Source organism: Cornus florida, unplaced genomic scaffold (genome assembly GCF_030987335.1).
Source record: "Cornus florida cultivar Cherokee Brave unplaced genomic scaffold, ASM3098733v1 CherokeeBrave_3.0.0_Hap2_Chr11, whole genome shotgun sequence".
NCBI lineage: Eukaryota > Viridiplantae > Streptophyta > Magnoliopsida > Cornales > Cornaceae > Cornus > Cornus florida.
Genome location: NW_026775581.1, coordinates 101528594 through 101549256, shown reverse-complemented (window position 1 = coordinate 101549256; position 20663 = coordinate 101528594). Strand labels below are relative to the sequence as shown.

General features: G+C 35.9%; 3 protein-coding genes across 4 annotated transcripts; 1 reads left to right on the top strand and 2 right to left on the bottom strand.

The window, feature by feature from the left end:
• Nucleotides 1-642: 642 nt before the first annotated feature.
• Nucleotides 643-7928, top strand: LOC132284385 (E3 ubiquitin-protein ligase SPL2-like). 2 transcript variants are annotated; one of them, XM_059786485.1, is made up of 6 exons: nt 643-1073; nt 2791-2907; nt 5092-5229; nt 5675-5811; nt 6155-6299; nt 7575-7928. In XM_059786485.1, exons 1-6 carry the CDS (start codon nt 780-782, stop codon nt 7599-7601), a joined length of 858 nt encoding a protein of 285 aa, XP_059642468.1. In that variant the 5' UTR covers nt 643-779; the 3' UTR covers nt 7602-7928. The 2 variants fall into 2 exon arrangements, with proteins under 2 accessions (XP_059642468.1, XP_059642469.1); XM_059786486.1 differs by lacking the exon at nt 5092-5229.
• A 2221-nt stretch (nt 7929-10149) lies between these two features.
• On the bottom strand, nt 10150-12057 carry LOC132286667 (protein NODULATION SIGNALING PATHWAY 1). Its single transcript, XM_059789026.1, has one exon. It carries the CDS (start codon nt 11884-11886, stop codon nt 10249-10251), a length of 1638 nt encoding a protein of 545 aa, XP_059645009.1. The 5' UTR covers nt 11887-12057; the 3' UTR covers nt 10150-10248.
• A 6912-nt stretch (nt 12058-18969) lies between these two features.
• On the bottom strand, nt 18970-20351 carry LOC132286050 (sulfated surface glycoprotein 185). Its single transcript, XM_059788304.1, has one exon. The coding sequence runs from the start codon at nt 19898-19900 to the stop codon at nt 19415-19417; it is 486 nt and encodes a 161-aa protein (XP_059644287.1). The 5' UTR covers nt 19901-20351; the 3' UTR covers nt 18970-19414.
• Nucleotides 20352-20663: the final 312 nt, after the last annotated feature.

Below are 20663 nucleotides of genomic sequence, written 5' to 3'. Positions count from 1 at the left end.
ATAGAAACTTTTACCATAATTCATATATTGAAAGAATGTTTTAATTGAAGTAATACAAATATTGTACTAAAAATAAGAATACACAAAGTTGGGCCTTTTGCCACAATTCTTTTAAAGACAATGTACATCAACTCTGGAGGATTCGCCCATTCAATCTAGAACAAAATAGCCAAAGAGTTTACAAAAACAAATATTTTTTGTTAATTTTTATTTTTATTTTTTTATTTATAAATATTTACAAACTTTACTTATAAATAAAGAGTTTCATTAAACACCAACTCATAATTTTTTTAAATTTTTCGCTAATGTGTTCTCCATTTTTTTAAAAAAATACAAACTTTACTTATAAAGAAAGAGTTTCATTAATATATTCTCTATTTTATAGTCATTATTGTGGAACTAATTTGTATAATAATTATATTTATATATGTTTTAATTATTTTTATTTTAATTACTTAATATTTATTTTTATGATTTTGAATTACATACATGAACATTATTATTATTAATATTATTAGATTATATATAATAATTTTATATATGGTTGTATTATTATTTATATTATATATATATATATATGTCTAATTCTTATAAGTTGTTTACAATCAATCAAATTCTTTCCATATCAAAACAATAGAAATTTTGAGTCTCTAGTGATTCCATTCATTCTGGTTTCGACGACTCCGACTCGGACTCGGACTCGTCAGAAATATAACATAATGTGGGTTGAGTTTTGAAAATAAGGAAAATGAATTAATTAAGCATAAAGGAGATCAACGATGTCTGACTGTGCAGTGATGGCTGGTGTTTTTGGGGTTGGTACAGGATTAATTGCTTGGATTGCACATCGGGCTAGCGTCAATAACTCCGAAACACTGGAGAAGGTCCGTTCCATCCCAACCGTCCGTATATCTGATCTCCGCTCTATCCTTCCTAATGGGCATCGTAGTAAGCGTGTCTTCGTTCGTGGAGTTGTCCAGCCCAAACCCTCCGATTCCCAGAAAGCCAATCCTAATGTCCTGCATTCCGCTGAGACCGGCCAGGAAGCTATCGTTGTCAAGAGAAGACAGACGGTACGTACAAGTACACAATTATATATACACATTGTGTGTGTGTGTGTGTATATATATACATTTAATTGCTCGGTTTGCAATGACAAATATTCATAGTGACAAAGAGCAATTGCTTGCTCATTCAACTATAAGAGTAGCTACTTTGTGTTTCTGTTGACCTTTGATTCAGTTGCTCTGTTTGTAATGTTATGTTGAGTTGGATGGAATTGGTGCCTTGGAATTGGAGAAAAATTAGTAGTGTAATTTCAAATAAAAACAATGTTCATTTTGGACAAATTTTGGAATTTTAAAAGCAGCTGGTGTATCTTAAATAGGTTAAGATCGTTTGAACATGTGGAAAGATTGCATGTGGATTGACTGAGGCTAAGGTGTTAAATATAGCGGAATGGAAACATGGGATTCATGTAGCCGACCCCAAGTAATTAGGGGAAAACTTGGTTGTTGTTTTAGATTGTGTATGCAGGTGGTGGTTGGCTTTCTCTACATATGTTAGGTTTTGAGACAAAGTGTGTTGGTAAATCATTGAAGAACTATGATTACTGGTTATTATTTTTAGTGAACCAAATGATTCTTTAAAGAACCTTTAAATTTCTCAATTTGCTTCTACAATAATTAGTTAAAGATTTACAAGTTCATTTAAATTAGAATCTCGAATTTGTGAGGAAAAAAATAAAAAATACCATGTTAAGTGGGGCAATCTTTGTTGAAGATTAAGTGGTATATCAAAGGCTCAAAGACACTTTCCCTTCTCTTACGATGAAAAATTCGTTACTTTATTAATAATTCTCAAGGAACATATTCATCAACTTGCAGATAATAAGTCACTGCATAATATAAAAGCCACATATGCGAGTAATGGATGAACCTTTATTTATGGGTAAAGCATAGAGTGATGGTTCTCTCTCTATGTTTTATTTTCTGTTTTAAAAGTTACTTTGGACTAACACAAGTCACTGGACTCATAGAAAGTAGTGCACTTGTATTCATAAGTCAAAATACTATCTTGCAAATTTGTAGGTTTACATTAGATATGAATGTTTCATATATTCACTGTAGAACAATCAAGTTATAATTCTAATAATTTTGACACCTTTTTAAAAATACTTGTTATCTGAAACAATGAGGAGAAAACTCTTTCAAATAACTGGTGTGGCAGAACATTATGTAGATATCTGTGCTTTTAAAACTATAAATATAAAAAGGGAAAGTTAAGGCTTCTAGTCAGTTCTTTTTTTAATATATAAAATTTGAGGATGCATTTCAAATTATTATTGCATGGCATAAGTGATTTAGAGGAAGTTTCTCTCCACATTGATTTGGATTCAAAAACCGTTCTCTCTAAAAACTCATTCTTTTGCCTTCTGCACTATGTGTCCTACTAATATGGTAGAGCCAATTATTGATCCAGATTGTGATATGAAACTAAATGATGAACTGGCATTTTCCATTATTTGTTATTAGGTATGCACTACCATATCAGCGTATTCAACAACTTATATTAAAATGGCTTACATGACACTTTGTTGAATTATAGCTTTCTTCTTGCGAATCTTGCCACTGATTATATATAATAATCACCTTTCTTTTTGCTACATTAAATTTAATAATTTCAAACTTCTTGAATATACTTAATATTAATTTTTACTTTACTTCAATTTAATTTTTAGACTGTTAGAAAAAACTGAAGTTTTGACTTTAATGTTAATCATGCATGAAGTGCATATACAAGGAAAAGGTGATAAAAGAGGAAAAGAAACAGGATAGCGATCTTAAACCAACAACTAAAGAAGAAACTCGGGAGTGGGAAGAAACTGTATCGTCCACATATAGAAAGGTATATCATGCTATCTTTACAATCTTCTCTAACTATTATCTGCATTTACATGTCTCATTTTTGACCTGGATACTTCAATGCATCGATTTTAACAGCAAAGACGATTTTGTAATAAAGAAGTTTCATAATCCTTGTTTTCTTTTTTGGGTGAATGTAGTTTCGTTGTAACATAATAACTGCAGGAGGGTGATTTAGATGGGTAATGTTAAGAAAACCAAGTATGACCTTATATTTTTATTTTAATACCATCCGTTTTTGATCAATCAGTTTAAAGAGCTATAATTGACCTATAAAGAAAAAATTAACTATGTTTCATACTGTTGGTATGAGGTTCAACAATGTGAGGAATCACATAAACTATGACATGATCACATGGAAGTAGAGGCTTTGGTGGAGATCTATGCTGTCACAAAGGGGCCTTGATGAAGGATCAAAGAAGAGAGGAGGAAGCAATTCCTCAATAATCTCCATTAAGGCTAAGGAAATTTACTCACTTTGTCTCGAAATCTCTCATTTGGTAGTCTTGTACTACTTTATTTTTGGACAAAGACCGTGGTATAAAAGGATTAATCACTGGTCATTGTAAAGAAGATGTGACATCATTCAGAGGCTCAAGATAAGTTGTTTTACTCATTAGGTAAGGAGAGAGGACATGCATTAATGTAATTATGACAAGGAGAATCTGTTGCTGCATTGGCTCTCATAATGTTGTTCTCTTTTCCTTTCGGAGATTATATCTCGCTCCCTTCCTTTGTGACAGTTTGAGGGGTGACCACGCTGTGTGATTTGAGTGGGGTTTCTCAACAACCTTAGCAACCAGACTAATAGGGCCCCATAGTAAGAGAGCTATCAGAGGCTCTGCCCCTGGCTTGCGAAAGATCATTTCATCCGTGAGGTTTATCTGGTAGAGTGGAGTTTCTTGAAGGCCTTCTACTCAACCTCGAGGTTTATCCGTGGAGAGGAGTTCCTTGGGAGCCTTCTGTCATCCTTGAAGTTCATAGAGAGGAGGTCCTTTAATTATAAGAGGAATGCCCTCTGAAATGCTTCAGGTATACCCACATGGAGCTTCATCCTTTCTCGGAATTGCACCTGTTTTGCTGATAAGGAAAATCAGTAATTTCAATGGTATATATTTTCGAGGGTAATTTTGAGAACATCATAGTAATGATGATCAAGTATGCACTGCAAAGACAGGAGGCCTCACCATGTGTTCCCTTGTGTTATTATTGCTAGTGTCATTGATGAGTAATTAATGGGTTGGCAGGGCCAATGCCATGTGGCAGTAGTCAGACATAGGATTAATGGACTAGGTACCTACACATATTACTAATAGTGAAACTCACTCTTTCAAGCTTTAAGAAATGATTCAATTAGAATTTGTGCTACACGGACATGTCAGATAGGAACCTTCATTTCTACACTGGACATGTCAGATAGAAACCTTCATTTCTTTTCCCACTGGTCCTACTCATACTAATTTTATATTATATTGGGATGCATAGTTAAAGTTTTCATTCCTCCTCTATATACTTGCTCTACTCGCAAGGTTGTAATCTTATCAGTGGACTCAACCACATGCGCTTTGTTCTAATCAGATGCAACAGCATACTAAACCAGTGAAAATAAGAATACTCTAATGAGTAAGTATGCGCAATTGACACCCGAGTTTTTAAGTAAAGGCAAACTTCTTTTTTTTTTTTAGCTCAATGGTCTTTGGATTGTCAAGTCAACCTTTGCTAGGGATTATTTTTCTTTTCTCTTCTTTTATTTTTTATTTATTTTTTCTAAAGTAGGCTATAGATATTTACATACGTTTTCTGGTCAGTTATCATTGTTAGAGAGTCTAATTCACTAAAACATTGGTCCAGACATCCTTCCAGAAATTCTATTTTCATTAGCATCTATTAGCTTTGTGTTGTTTGATGTTACATGCCGTCGATCTCTTAACAAAGGAAGATTGGGGAAGGGGTGAGAGACAGTGCCTTTCGTTTTGGTTCTTTATGTGCATGCATTAGTTCACCTACAAACTGCTCAGGATGTCAAACATGAAAACACTGGTTTGAGTTTTGAGAGCAGCCACCTAACAAATAATGTCAAATGTTATCTATGTATTTGTTCCACCCTTCCTGCACCTACGTGATGTTCCCTTATGTTCAAGCATCTGATGCCCTATCTTCTTTACAGGTTCCTTTTATTCTTGCAGAAGGTGTTCGACGACCGTGCTCTGATTATGTTATTGTCGATACAGATGACTTACAACATTATCTGCCACTCACTAAAGTTTATTCTCACCGTTCTAGACTTTATCATCATAAATCTTCTGTGAGTCTATTAGAATCATGTTTCGATTGGTTGGTAGATTGTTAAGAAAATTTGAAGGCCCTTAGAGGTAGGGCTGTTCATGACTAGTTCAGACTTACTTGACATTAACAAGTTAAGCCTAAAAACATATTCATGAAAGGGAGTAAAGGGTTCATGGGCTCATCTAGTAGGACTTGTTCGGGCATATGTCCAAAATATTTCCATTTCAGTCTTCATTTCCAAGCTTGACTTTGAGCTTGTTGAACGAGTCAAGCCAAGCTCAAGCTTGTCAAGCAATGTCTAATCTTAGCTCAAAAAGCTCATATCTGAGCTTTTCTGAAGCATGGCTTGACTTGGATTGATTGCAGCATACTTAAAAGGAAAATTCATTCATTTTCATTTTTTGTTGTGATTTACTGCAGTTACTCTGTTTCTGGCTTTGTTCAGATGCTAACTTTTATAACAGAATGTAGATGTAAAGGCTGATATGCTGACTGAAGAGAGAATATTTCCAGTTGGAGAGGTTATCAATGCAGTTGGTGCCTGTAGTTTAGAGAATGGAGTTCCTGTAATCAGGCCCTGCAATACCCTACCCAAATTCCTGTAAGTGTTTTATTCCACAAATTATCTGTGTTTCAACAATAATAAGCATAAATGCATGTGCTTCTCCCTACACTTTGGATTATGCTATTAAGCCTTGATCATGTGTTTGTTTTCATTGACCAAATGCATCTCCATGAATTTCCATAAGGTGTCATGATATTTAGAGATCTCTACGTTGAATTTTACTGATGTCCATGAGGACCACGACACATGGAATCTAAACAACCTGTCACTACCAATCCATGCCTATAATTACAGTTCAATAGATTTACCTTTTACCCGTCCCTATACTTTGTGGTACAACTGCCTGAATAACAAATGCTTCCGTGATCTATATTTGCAGAACATACTATAGTAAGGATAGTTTAGTGAAGGAACTTTCTGATTCAGTGGAAAGTTCAATTGCTACAAGTGGAATTTTTAAGGGGTTGTCGACTTGTTTGCTTTCCTATGCTGCTGCGGACTTTCTTTATCACAAATTTTATGAGGTATTTCCTGCCGCATTATATATATATAATATATATATGTATATATATATATATATATATATATATATATGTATATATTTTCACCTTTATTGCATGCATAACTAGTGCTTGACTCAACATCTAGAGTACACATAACTTGCTTTTTATATATCAGTATGTGTTTTCTTAAAATCTGCACTGGGTTGCTGTCATATTATATCTATATATATATATAAAACGAATAATTCTTGGTGAATTGGAAAATGTTAAACCTATCAAGCATGAGAAAGACTGATCGAATCCAGAGAGGAACCACTTTGTGCTAATAATGTCGAAGGTTATGTTTATATTCAATATACTCCCAGTATCCTCAATTACCGTGGACCACACTGGATAATTTATTACCTTTATTCTACAATTAGGGTATTGGAAGAAATTGGAGAATTGAGAGTCCTCCCACCAGAGCCATGGGATGTATGCCTGGTATTAACTAGAACCAACGGTCCACTAGTGTTGGTACTACGACATTTAGTGATGGGGTTCCATCATTTTTATTGTCAAGATGGTGGTCTATTTACCAATCACTCAAAATCATTTAATTTTTTCTTCCATTCATCATTTTTGGCCTTTTGGGTGAAAGAATTATTTAATTGATTGAGCACCCATATTGTAGGGAATTAAATTATTGAACAATTTATGCAATAAGTGAACTGAATTTGTTGGTCTATGCAGAAGCTTATAGATGTGCAGATTAATTTTTTTTTTTTTTACAATTTCAGATATTTGATGGTTGTCAAAGTTAGATATAATGCATTTTCATGTAAATTAAATATCTCTCTATTTCAGGACATAGTGATCTGTCTATCTGTAATTGGTGAACAACAATGTAGCACGTAGCATTGACTCTCATAAGATTCATGTTTTGTGAGAGACAATTTCAGACACAATTTTGAAATTAAGGAACTGAATGATAAAAGATAAACAGGTGCCAAATAATGGTGGTAAGATGTTGAGTTCTATTTTATTTAGTCCCGAATATAAGAAAGGAAGGGGAATTCTAAACCATTATTTTCCTTTGGCTCCCCCTCTTTATAAGGGCGCTAAGATTCTCACTTGGTGTGGTTCCTGTTGATTGTGGGAGCAACTCAAACATTTACCAATGCGCCAAACAATGGCTCCCTTTTGTTCCCTGGTTATATAGATGTTAAAAATGATAATTGATTGTTGACAAGAGAAGTCTAATTTGATTCTGATTTTGATTGTTAGAATTGAGGCTGACTTGATTTCGTTGAACAGTATATGCAGAAAAAGAGAGACAAATAAACTGGAGGTTGTCAGAACATGAGTCCGCCTGAATGTAACAGACCTTTTAGTCATCCTTCTTTCCATCCCATGACTATGATTTCGTTCAGGCAATGGCCTCCGAATTAGCTTTATGCTTGTACATATGTTTGAATGTTAAATTTTGATTATGTTATTTTGGACGGTATGAATGGATCTGGGAAATAGGTGAGTGTTGATGATTGAATATCTTTCTGATAGTCTGGGATGTGTGGTAAATGTTTGTCTGTTGTATTAAAAAAGCAGACCACATTATAGGTTAGCTGACTCTGTGGTGTGCCGTCACCAGAGGATTCACTAATATTTCAATCCGACAAATATTTCATATCAGCATTGATTTGGCTGGTGGTACTATATTCTCAGTATTGAAAAAATTGTTCCACGGTCCTAATCACTGGTCATATCAATCTAGGACCAAGCACTAGTTGACAAGTAAGTGAAAAGTTAACATATGTATTTATTTCTCAGTTAGTGATCGACCAGAACCAATAATTTCTCTTTGTTTAGAATATAAGCAAAAGAGAGATATCAAATGAGAAAAGAGGGAAATTGAAATTGAAATGATTAGGATAAGATAGAATCATAGATTTATTTCCTTTGGAATAAGTAGTTTTTTTTTATTTTTTTTTATACCAAAATAGAAAGGCTGAACAAGGGCAGCTTGAATAGAGTTAAATTGCTCTCTGGTGAGTAGAGAATGATATCACTTTTAATTGTAATTGTAGGATTTAATTCAACGGATTTAATTAACCTGCCTTCTTTTTTCTTATTTTAGGAAACTTACTTATTTATGCAATTACCATTAAGTGTCATTGAGATGAAATTACAAAATTAGACATCTCATTAAATGAAACAAAAATCAAAGAAATTGGTACTCCATGATTCCACCACAATTTGCAGCAATACCTCAATCAAATTAGTAGCCAAGAAAAAAGGGAATGACACTCTCGATATGAATTTGAATGAAGCTAAACTTCTTAGTTCCAGTACCCTGTGAAGAGGTTCAACTCTGTTCGATAGCATTTTTGTACCAATTTACAGCAATACCTCAATCAATAGTTGGTTGGAATCATCATGGGAGATTTGACTTACCTCATTCAAATTGCCACAACTACTACAATTCTCATATATTGTAACCAATTCATATATATTAATTGAATTATAGAACTAGATGGTGATGTATGTTTTTTAAAATGAACAAAATTAATATTATTTGATCTGGATTAATTGTGAAGGGAATGAACCACCTTCACGTACGGCAGCACCGAGGCCACCACCACCTACACCGCCTCTACCATCATTTTTATTGGCAAAATGGTGGTCTATGTACCAATCACTCAAAATCATTTGATTTTTTCTTCCATTCATCTTTTTTTGGGTGAAAGAATTATTTAATTGATTGAGCACCCATATTATAAGGACTTAAATTATTTAACAATTAATGCAATAAGTGAACTGAATTTGTTGGTTTATGCATAAGCTTGTAGATGTGCAGATTTTTATTTATTTATTTATTTATTTTTACAATTTCAGAAATTTGATGGTTGTCAAAGTAATGCATTTTTGGTGAACACCAATGTAACACGTAGCTTGGACTCTTGAGAGGATTCATGTACATGTGAGAGAATTTCTGACACGATTTTGAAATAAAGGAACTGAAACATAAAAGATGAAAAACAACAAGGATGATGAATGTGACGAAAAATAAAATGATGGTTAAGATATTAATATGATATAAATTTAATAAAGACGTATAATGTATTTTATATAAAAAAAATATAATAAATTATAGTAAAAATAAACACTAATTGATTTTACTTATTTCACATGTTAATGAACTTTGTAGATACAAGAATTATAAATAAATTGTTAGTGGTATGAAAAATTCAAGTTGATTATATTTCACATTTTATGATCATTTGCATATTCTCCGAGTTTGATTTTGAGTGGGAGCGGCTTAGACTTCATTTCAACATTGAAACAGAGAGTTTTGGAGCTCAATGAGGGCCAAGCGGAACCGGTTCCAGGCCAATCTGGACAACCTGGACCAGTCCCCTCTTCCCATATATGTGTGTGTGTGTGTGTGTGTGTATATATATATATATATATATATATATATATATTCTTTCTTTTTTTCCTAGGTTACATAATAAAAAAATTATTTCCTATTTTTATCAAATAAAGATGGATTTGACAATATACTTCCTTTTTTCTTAGTTATCGAAACAAAATTTTCTTAGTAATCCATACAACACTATCCTTTTCTTTCATTTTTATTATCTCCCAAGTCCTTACTTTAATCTAGACACAGTGTAAATGTAGTATTTACAAAAGAAAACATGTTTTCTTGAGAACACTAATATTATTTGGTATGCATTTGAATTGAGTGTATAGGAGGAGTCTGATTTATTATACCCACTGGACATAAACAGTTTGAATATTAACTAGGGTGTTGGGTAAAAACTTTCATACTATCAAATTTGTATCATGATCAAGTAGGTACCAAGAACACAAGAAATGAACACTAGCCTTTATATTTATAGATTAGTACTTCTTGAAATATACAGATAAAAAGGAAAACAGAACAACAATTTATCGACTGTCATCTGCTTTCATTAACAACAATTTATCAACTGTCATCTGCTTTCATGTCCAACTTCCACAAGGAACAAAATGAAACAGGCTGTCCTTTCCACCACAAACCAACACAACCATCTCTCTCTTCCACTCTCATCTCCCAGTTACTATCATACTTCCTCAACAGGGCTCGAGCTCCGTCAATGGTGTCCTCTACAAACACCTCTCCAACAAACCCAACTCCTCTCATCCTCTCACACCACTTCTCTTTCCCTTCATTCATCTCACCTGTGTTCGTCAAGGCCTTCGCGGCCTCTCCTTCCATAACCCTTCTCTCTTCGCTCTCCCGCCCTTTAAATGCCACACTTGTTGAGTCCAAGAACCTCCACAGATACTCCACTCGCCGCGAAAACCCTGTCACAAAGTCCCCGCAGCTATTGCAGCTGCAGTCCATGTTGTTTTCACTCAGAACAACACCTTTGGGCTTTAAACCCCTCAGCACTTTCATGAACTCAGTTCTGTTGTCCGGATTGCTGTGATTCAGATGGTGGAGTCTGAACTGTGTGCAGACGATTAAAGTTTCGTCTGGAGATGAGTTGATGATTTGGGCATTTAGATTCTGCAGTGGGTGGTTGTCAACTCGATTGATCTGCAAATTGATGTTCATGGTCTTGGCGAAACAGAGGAGTCGAGAGACATAGTTATCGCCCTGTGGACCAACTGCGAATGGAGTGTCTGTGGTTTGATCATTGTCAATGGTGGAGGAGACAACTGTGAGGCGAACAAGCGGAGGAGGCCCACCAGATCGGCGAGTCAAGGCCTCGAGGAGTGTTGGCCACTGCTTACCGTGAGAGACTCCAATGTCAATGATGTGAAGATTTCGCGAGCGATCTTGCTCGGAGAGGATTTGGAGGATGGAAGCATTTGCAATGTTGTTGTGGAAGATGAACCAGGGACTAACATCATAGAACCTGAGTAGAGAATTTTGGAAGAATTGTGGTTTGGTGGAAGCAAAAGTGATGGGTCCAACTGAAGCAGAGGAGGCAGAGGAGGATAGGTAATAGGTAAGTGCTCGAAGGCCGTGATCGGCCAACCGGTGGTTGGCGTCACCAGTGGAGGAGGCGAGCTCACGGAGAACGTACACGAGGTGTTGGACACGTGTCAGATCTCCGGCGGTGATGGCAGCAGCACAAGGGTTGAGCAGCTGCTCAGCCCACCTGCCTTCTTTGTTATTACAGTTATGTCCTGCTGACTTGGCTGTTGCCTTTCTGGTTCCACCTGATTTCCTAACCGCCACCACCCCTTGATCCACCACTGCATCCCCATCATCAGCCTCGGGGATCCGACGGTTCTGATTCCTCCGGCTACTCTGGGATGCCTTGGGAGTTGGGTTGTCTGAGGCTTTTCGTTTCTTCGAGGAATCCGATGGTGGTGGGTGATAGGAAATGATGGGATCAGGTGGAGTTGTGCTTGTGGTAATGGTACTATTGGAAGTACTGCTGAAAGGGGCAGAACTCTTGTTAACTAGTTCCTGATCTAGTTCTTGACCTTGAGCCCACCATGAATCGCCGTTGATGTCACCGGAGTTGTATAGATCATCCAACAAGGAAGGAAGGAATGAGGCTGAGCCTTCTAGCCAATCTAAGATGTGATCTGACATGGGGTTTGGTTCCGGTTCTTCAATGGTCATTGTGTTAGAAAAAATGTGTGCTTGAGATGAAGTTTTTGGGGAGAGAGTTTGGAGAAAGAAGAAGGTAAAGAAAGGTTTATGATCGTTGACCAAAGAGCAAGGTAGAGAGATGTGGACTTGTGATTGTGTTAAAATAATGAATTGTGGGGATGGTATTTTTGGGAAAGGAAGGTGGAGGGCTTAATCAAAACATTGGTGTGCTGTTTTTTGGAGGATGTGATGTTTTTATTAAGGTTTTTTAAGGTGATAAGAAAGTGGGAAATTGTGTGCCTCTTTTGTTTTGGTTATTAACATATTCCCTTGTATGTCATAGTTGTTGAGCTATTAAAAGAGCCATTGGAGACAGCAAGTATTTTGAAATTTCTGGGATGGCGATGGGTTGAGTTTGAATTGTCCAGAGACGGCAAACTCTTCCTCTTTTGATTAAATAACTATTGCTTTTTTGTTTGAGACTTGCCTGCTGCTTTGCCACTGTTTTGGCTTTGTCTGTGGACCAAATTGACCTACAAACAACCCTATTGTTTACACATGGCGCTGTGTGCGCTTTTGTATGTCTTTCATGAATGAAGTTAACTAGAAATATCATTTTTGTTGATTTGGTCCTTTCAGCCTGTTCTACCTGACCAAATTTGGATGCGGTTCGGTTCTAACTTCAACTTAACCACGTGAATAGCACGCGCTATAAGTCACTTGATGTTTCCAAACAATTTTCTTAAAAATTTGATTTATTTTATACTTGTCTATTTATCGATGAGTAAGATCTTATGTTTAAATTTAAAATATAAGAGAAAAAAAATAAAGATTTTTTAAGTACATATTTTGAATCAAAATGAACAAGTATCACTCTATCATTGTGCCGCACATAAATGAGAGAATTGAGAAAAGTATTGTTTGTTTGTTTATTCTCCTAAACTTATTAGGTTTTGAGTACCAAAATATCTGGCTTAACATTAGCAAGTTGTGTTGAGGGTAGATTTTGGAATAAGTCAAAAACATTCAGCAAGTGCACATGCTCAGACACCTCATTTCAGGCTCCTATTACATTAAATTAATGGAATTGGATATGATTATACTAAAATATACCAACAGACAAAATGAAAAAAAAAAAAAAAAATGGTTCAATAGAATAAGAAACTAGAATAGGTGGGAGGATTTTATGATGAATTAATTTAAGATTAACTATCCTAGTTGTTCAAGGATAGTCCATTGAATCAAAGGGGTGAGGCTAGTGAGCTCTCATGGACAGATACAGTAATGCACACAGCCCACACACATATATATATGTAAGCATGTATGTATCATGCATGTATTGAGTGGACAAGAACCAAAGAAATAGTTGAAAGGTTAAAAAAAAATAGTCATATGGGGATTAAAAGCAAAAATGTGAAGTTACATAGACTTAACAAAACAGGTAGTCCTAACTTGACACTGTTATTTTTGGAAAGACAATGATATTGGTAATTGTCCAAGGGCAACAATGCTGACCACTAGACCATGTTTTTAATGCTCTATAATCTATTGAGTCAACAAAGACCTGCATCATGACTAAAATAGATCAATCGCACAGTGGGCTGCTTACTGCTTACCCAGTTTTGGAAATAATAATATATAGATTTAGCATCTGCCACTTGAAGAGGGTACAAGGTAGGCCCCACTGTGCATATTTTTGAATGTCCTATGGCTCAATTTTAAATACTACATCACAATGAAGGATGACCCAATATGAAGTGACATGCAAAAAGGTCTCAGCCATATCTCAGAATGAATAAATTTATCAACTTTGCTTTTAATTTATATCCAATTTCATTTGCTGTTCTAAGTGTTCTTCACATTTGCTTTTTGTCTAGGAAAAAATAAAAATAAAAAAAACACTCAGGGGTGGACTGACCACAAATTAAACGTTTAAGCTATGAATTAGTGCCTCAAAATTAGAATTGGAAGAGAATTAATCCAGTTCTAATTCTATGCTGCTGAACATAATAATAGCATAGAATGATTAAATTTCTTAACATATGTTGTCAGGGGCGGAGCCAATGAAGGCCTAGGGGGGGCACGTAGCCAATGAAGGCCTAGGGGGGGCACGTGCCCCCTGAATTGGTCAACAACCTATAATATATATGGTAATTTTTTTAAAAAATTCCATATATATGAAAAAATTTATATAGTGCCCCCTCAAATTTTTAGTTCCTAAAATTATATTTTTATTTTTTCTTTATTTTATCTTTTATTCTTCGCATTCCTTAAATTTTCTTAGTAGAAAAAGTCAAATTTTTCTTCCTCAATTGAAACTTTTCAACTATTTCCATTTAAAGTTCTCTCATTTTTCTTTCCTTTTATATTTTAATAATTTTTTCTTCTTTGTCTTTTGAATTTTATAATTGTTATATATATATATATATATATATATATATATATACTCCGTATTATTATTATTTTTTTGACAGCGTACCCCCTCACTTGAAATCCTCGCTCCGTCACTGTATATGTTGTTCCTAAGGGGAGAAATATGTCCAATGGGGCCAAACTTACGGTACCCTGAAACCCAATCTGCAATTCTCAACATCCTACCCATCGTTATCTGTTGTACAACAACAACAGTTTAAAAATTAGAATTTCAACTACTAGAACTCTTCGATGGAGAAATAAAGCAGGCTCTTTCTTGTTGATTTGTTTACATATGAACTTTGCCGGCTGAAATAGATTAGTAGGGTCAAATAGGTAATAGATCAATGAAAAAAATATCTTGGTTGGACAGGAAGAAAAAAAGAAAAAGAAAAAAATATCAGATTTTAGTTCAAGGTACAAATGAAAAGAGAGAAAGGAACTGCTAAAGAAGAGTTGGGCATGCTTTATAGGCTTTTGCTACTGAGTGTCACCTACTTATTGTACATTAAAGTCCTTCAACGTGTAATATTTGCTTTGGATTTATTTAAAAGTCCATGTAACATGCATTTTGAAATGCTAGCCTAATTTTTTCACCATGGTATGCATTCAGCCCACCATTTCGCTTGGAATGGTGGGCCTGTATAGCACCATTCTGTCTTGAATCTATAGAGCAACTACAAAAATTTGAGAAAGTGATGACACTACGAGAAAGAGAAAAACATAGACCTCTTTAACCATCAAATATTTGAAAATTCTCTCACAAAACTCCCAAAATTCTCACCTCAATCTCTCTTATCCCGTCAACTGTGTGAACATAACTAAGAATTAGCAATTCCAACTCTAGGTATTAGAATTTTAACTACTAGAACTGTTTGATGGAGAAAGAAAGCAGGCTCTTTCTTGTTGATTTGTTTACATATAAACTTTGCCGGCTGAAATAGATTAGTAGGGTCAAATAGGTAATAGATCAATGAAAAATATATCAGATTTTGGTCCAAGGTACAAATGAAAAGAGAGAAAGGAACTGCTAAAGAAGAGTTGGGCATGCTCATCTATTACCTATCGTGAATGCATCCATATAACCATAAAAATGGAGGGTTAAATTCCCCTTCATGTGCTACAAAGAGGACAGCCAAATCAACCCATTGATCCCAACCATGAGTCACCTTAGCTATATCCGTTTCTGAGGACTGCTATGAATAGTCGAACAAGCATTCGTGAGCATTACGACATATACTATTGAATGATGTGGGTCTCACATCGCGTGAGGACGAGGATGTACACCGTTGAATGTTATGGCTCTCAGAGTAGTGGGGTGCGTGGACGAGGATGTACACCGTTGAATGTTATGGCTCTCAGAGTAGTGGGGTGCGTGGACGACTGTTCTTAGCATAATACACCGTTGAAAGGGTATATCCTCGTCAGCAGATTAGTCTATTCTATTCACAGCACGCATGCTCACATGAGAAAATATAAAATAGAATCACTAGCTACCAATAGTATTCAAATGTTTGATTTCAAATTAAAAGAGTTCCATGTAAGGCTTGGCTCTTTTGCTACTGAGTGTCACCTAGTTATTGTACATTAAAGTCCTTCAGCGTGTAATATTTGCTTTGGATTTATTTAAGAGTCCATGTAACATGCATTTTGAAGTGCTAGCCTAATTTTTTCACTATGGGATGCATTCAGCCCACTATTTCGCTTGGAATGGTGGGCCTGTATAGCACTATTCTGTCTTGAATCTAAAGAGCAAATACAAAAATTTGAGAAAGTGACGACACTACGAGAAAGAAAAAAGCATAGAACTCTCTCCTCACTTCAAGAGCCAACTCACAAAACTCCCAAAATTCTCACCTCAATCTCTCTTATCACGTCAACTGTGTGAAAATAACTAAGAATTAGCAATTCCAACTCTAGGTAGATTACTAATTGCGATATGAAGCTAGATGGAATTTGAGCTAAGCTCCGGCACAAGTATGGGATTGAGGTCAGCAGCATGCAAGTTGCAAACTTGTAACCGTACGAGTAAGAGTAAGAGTAAGAGCAGGGCAAGATATTGAGGGAAAGCATGGTTACAATGTACGCTTAGATGGTTAAAGAGAGAAACCTAGGTACATTGTTGATGATACAGCTTGATAGAACAATACTCAAGCAAACCCCACAGTCGAGAAAACTTTAAGTAAATGGAAGTCCTGAAAGGGAGATGATGACCCTTTATATGATTAAATGGGTGTCATTTGAGAAGTCACTTGGTAGGGTACCTCTTATCAGTAGTTGCACTTGATAAGCTTTCCCTCTAACCTATGCTATAGCCATGTCTGAGAAAAATGGACAACCATTCATTTGCTTATTTCATATTGTGCATCAATCATTATGGTTCCTTATAGATGAACTGATATCGCTCTTAAATCAGTAATTACCACACATAGAAACTATAGTATCTTAATATAGAAACAACATGCATAATTTCATAATCCATATGATTATTACATATATAAACTATGATAACATATAAAATAAAATATTCTGAATGGAAAATTTCTGTGAGATTTAATTCTTACCTTCCGCAATGCCTTACAAGGTTGTGGATGGCATTATTGACATCATACCTCAAGCAAGACATGAAGTATGTTGTCGGCATGTATACAACTTTAGGACCAAATTCCCAGGATAAAACTTGAGAAAAAGGAAGCTCATTCATGCTGGTGAAAAATGTGCCTCTGAATGCAAGGGCTAGCATAGGTTTAGAAAGAGTGGCCATAATACAAACAGCATGACAGAATCTTTAAATCAGTGAGTTTGAAAATTTAGGGATAAATCAGTTATAGGATTGGTTGGGGAAAGGCAACTAGTTTGATGTTAATGGGCAAAATCCAACAAGGTTTATGAAAGCTTGGACTTAGGACTCATTTGTCACTCCAAATGTAAACAAAGAATTGGATATAATTAAACATGATTGCATAATGGGTTCTCTGATAGTTGATGGAGGTTATAGCAGTGTATTGGCTTGGGTGGATCCACTAGATTCACAATAGATCTGAGTATTAGATCCTGTCAGTGTGAGGCTTGAAATATTGTTAGAATCCCTTGGAAGCATGCAACTACATCCATTCCTAGACGGCACATGTTGGCATTCCGCACGTTAAGTGACACTCGGTGATTCTTCACAAGGGAGATTTACTTGAGGGCACACGTTGACATAATGCACCAGCATAGTAATTACAAAATGAGGCCAGAAGAAAGACATGTAGTGTAACCCTCATCCCTTCATAGATTGTCCACTAGACCTAGGAGAAAGGGGGAAGACTAAGCATGTGAGCCTATCCCTTCCTTCATAGATTATGCACTAGACCTAGGAGAAGAAGTAGCATATGAGCCTATCCCTAACAGTGAATCTGTAGGCCAAGCACAGCCAAATGCCAATTTGTCAAGGCATTTGGTCACAACAAGAGAGTGTGTCGAATATAGGGGGAGGGAAGAGGTGCAAGTAGGCCTCAGGGGTAGTGCACTGTCCAGAACAATATCATGATCTAAAAAGTGCAGTATCAAGGCCAATTTCATTCTCAGGCCAGTTTCAAATATTCAATCATCTCAAGAAAATTTCAATCTCGGGGGCAATTCTAAAGAAATTCCATGAATGCCCCCAACATTTAAGATAGTTTCACACGGAAGGGCAGTTTCTAACAGTGTCTCAAGATTCGTCTCAGGTAGTGGCGTGGTTAAAGTCGAGGCTGGACAAGAGGGCAGCCTCAGAGGGGTTGACACTAGGAGAAGCAAGGAATCTGAATATGCTGCTTTCTGATGATTCATTATTTGCTGGTGGTGCACAGTGGTTTTTAGGACACTGTTTTAGTATTCTATTGACATTAGTCATAAGTTATCATCAGGTTTTAGACATACATTGATACACCATGCTTTTTCAATTGTACTTTTTGTTCATATGACATGGTTGAGGTATTATCGGTGGTATAGTGAGGACACAACACTTGATGATAAACTTTTGAGTTGACGCATGGTGGTATAGATGGTGGTATAGATGGCGGTAGGCTTACCTTTTTGGGATAAAATGGCTTGTATGGACACAATTTAAGAAATAATAGAGACATGTTGAAATTACGGAGTATTAAACTTTTGTGCATCAGATGGATGCACTACGGAGTTGGAAATATATTTGCTATTGGTGGCAGGCTTTAGTGTGTACCCATACTCCTTGTATGTGCTTGTGCTTGTAGGTCTTGGTGTCCTGGTGTTCATGCTTGGTGAATTATGTTGCATTTTTTCAATTTGAGTTGATTATTATTATATTTTTTTTGATAAGTAATTTGAGTTGATTATTTTATTTTATTTTTAGGCTGGGCAGGCAAGCAAACATTCACCCACCCATTATTACCCCAAGGGGGACTTAAACCCTCCCTCCTGAGAAGAGAAGGAAAGAGCACTTAAGTTGATTCAAGAGTCAAGACAACAATTCCATTAGCAAATTCAGAGGGCTGGCAAATTCACAAAATTAAATAATTGAATGTGGTAACTTTTAATTCACAAACGATTAATATTCTTTCTGCTGTACTTTTTATATAAAATAATTTCCATCCATAACGATAGGTTGATTGCACAAGCACATAGCTCAAATTAACAAGTTAATTGCATACAAATAGGAGAAACGGAACCAGAAACATCAATTGTAGAATAAATTCCCCATTTCATTAATCAGAAACAAATAATCATCACCTATAGCATGCGAGACATTTCATTGAATTTCTAGTAATATTATACAGTCAGACAGGTTCCCAAAAAGAAAAGGCCGATAGAAAGTGTATCCTGAACAGTGTGAAAATATGTTTCTTCTGCTTTCATTTATAAGTCATGTAGATGAACAAAAAAAAAAATCAACAAATAAATGAAAGAAGAAATTTGTAAAGAGAAAATGCCAAACAAGAATTACCCATTTACAACGGCAACAACCCATATGGAGATACCAACACTATGAACAATCTTTAATCTGTATGATTCCCATAGCAAGAATGCTCCTTTAGATCCAAAATTCGTGTTCTCTGGCTTCTATCTAAACAATTTTGATTCTATATAACCCGGTAAAATGTGCTCTGTCAGGGCATATGATGAATATCCAAAATGCAAATTCTCTTTAATATATACCATTTTCCTTCAGCAATTGCCTTCTCTTGATTACCAAGAAGGCCACCACAAATACCTGCAAGGCTGCCGCAATACCCACAAACGCCCATCCAATTTTCTTCCCCAATTTGAGCCTTTGGTTTGAGGTCTGACTCGTATTCGTATCCTTGCTTTGATCTTGTTCGGGATTCGAAGGTGGAGGAGGACTACGGGGAGAAACCTTTTCTGGCGGGGGTGGAGACCGGGGAGGGGGAGCGAACGGTGGAGATGGTGGTGGTGGAGGTAATGGCGGAGGAGGCGGTGCCATTGGAGATGGAGGAGGCGGTGGAGGTGGCGATGGAGATGGTGGAGGTGGAGGGGGTGGCGGAGGCGGCAATGGAGATGGTGGAGGTGGAGGTGGTGATTGATCTACATCATCCCCATTTACCGGCAGAGTTAAAAACCCATAGATGACTCCGAAACTCAAAACGATTAAGGTCAATAATGGTGACTCCATATAATAACAACGGTACCAATTTGGTACCAATTTGTTGATATCTTTTCCCAATTCAAAAACAATGGTTGTTCAAACCCTTGAAATAAAAGAGGTAGGGTTATGAAATTAGGTATGTTTTGAGAATGAAGATGCTCGTTGTGGTGAAGAATCAACGCAATGGGACAAACGGGATTTGTTTTTGTCCCAAATTGTTGATTTCTTCTCCTTCCAATAGTAGACCACCAATTGTTCGATAATTGGCCAAAGAGAACTAGGGTTTACACATTTTGAAATGGGTCAATTGGGTTGTTGAGAAATCAAAGATTGAGTAGTCAAAAGGTTTTCTCAGGTATGGAGAATAGAAAGAGGGAGGGACAGCAGAGAGGTTAGAGAGAGAGAGGGACAACAAAGAAGATTGAGAGAGAATCTACGGGCTTCAACGGTTTGGCCTAATTTGGGCGATATGACTGTTGCAAACGGAGTCTTCAGATTGTAATAGCTGTATTTACTCGTTTTATACTCATGATTAGCATTGGGTTTAATTGGGATTAATAATTGTCTAATCTCTATAATTTTTTAAATCCACCAAAAATAAAATAAAATAAAAAGTTATAAAATTATTTAATTAAATATTTTACACAAGTAAAATGAAAATAATTAAGAATAATTACATCTCGTCTAAAGTTTAGTTATTATATACTAACTTCCCCTCTTGTTTACCAAATAATAGTGACTTCTTTCGAAGTTTATATATTGATAACATGGACTTTCCCTCCTATGTCAT

Bases quoted from the DNA above. Each gene is read 5' to 3' on its own strand.
- LOC132284385 (XM_059786485.1), top strand. From the start codon at position 780: ATGTCTGACTGTGCAGTGATGGCTGGTGTTTTTGGGGTTGGTACAGGA. The intron at 5,230-5,674 runs GTGAGTCTATTA...CTTTTATAACAG, and splicing joins TTTATCATCATAAATCTTCT to AATGTAGATGTAAAGGCTGA. The intron at 5,812-6,154 runs GTAAGTGTTTTA...CTATATTTGCAG, and splicing joins AATACCCTACCCAAATTCCT to AACATACTATAGTAAGGATA.
- LOC132286667 (XM_059789026.1), bottom strand. From the start codon at position 11,886: ATGACCATTGAAGAACCGGAACCAAACCCCATGTCAGATCACATCTTA.
- LOC132286050 (XM_059788304.1), bottom strand. From the start codon at position 19,900: ATGGAGTCACCATTATTGACCTTAATCGTTTTGAGTTTCGGAGTCATC.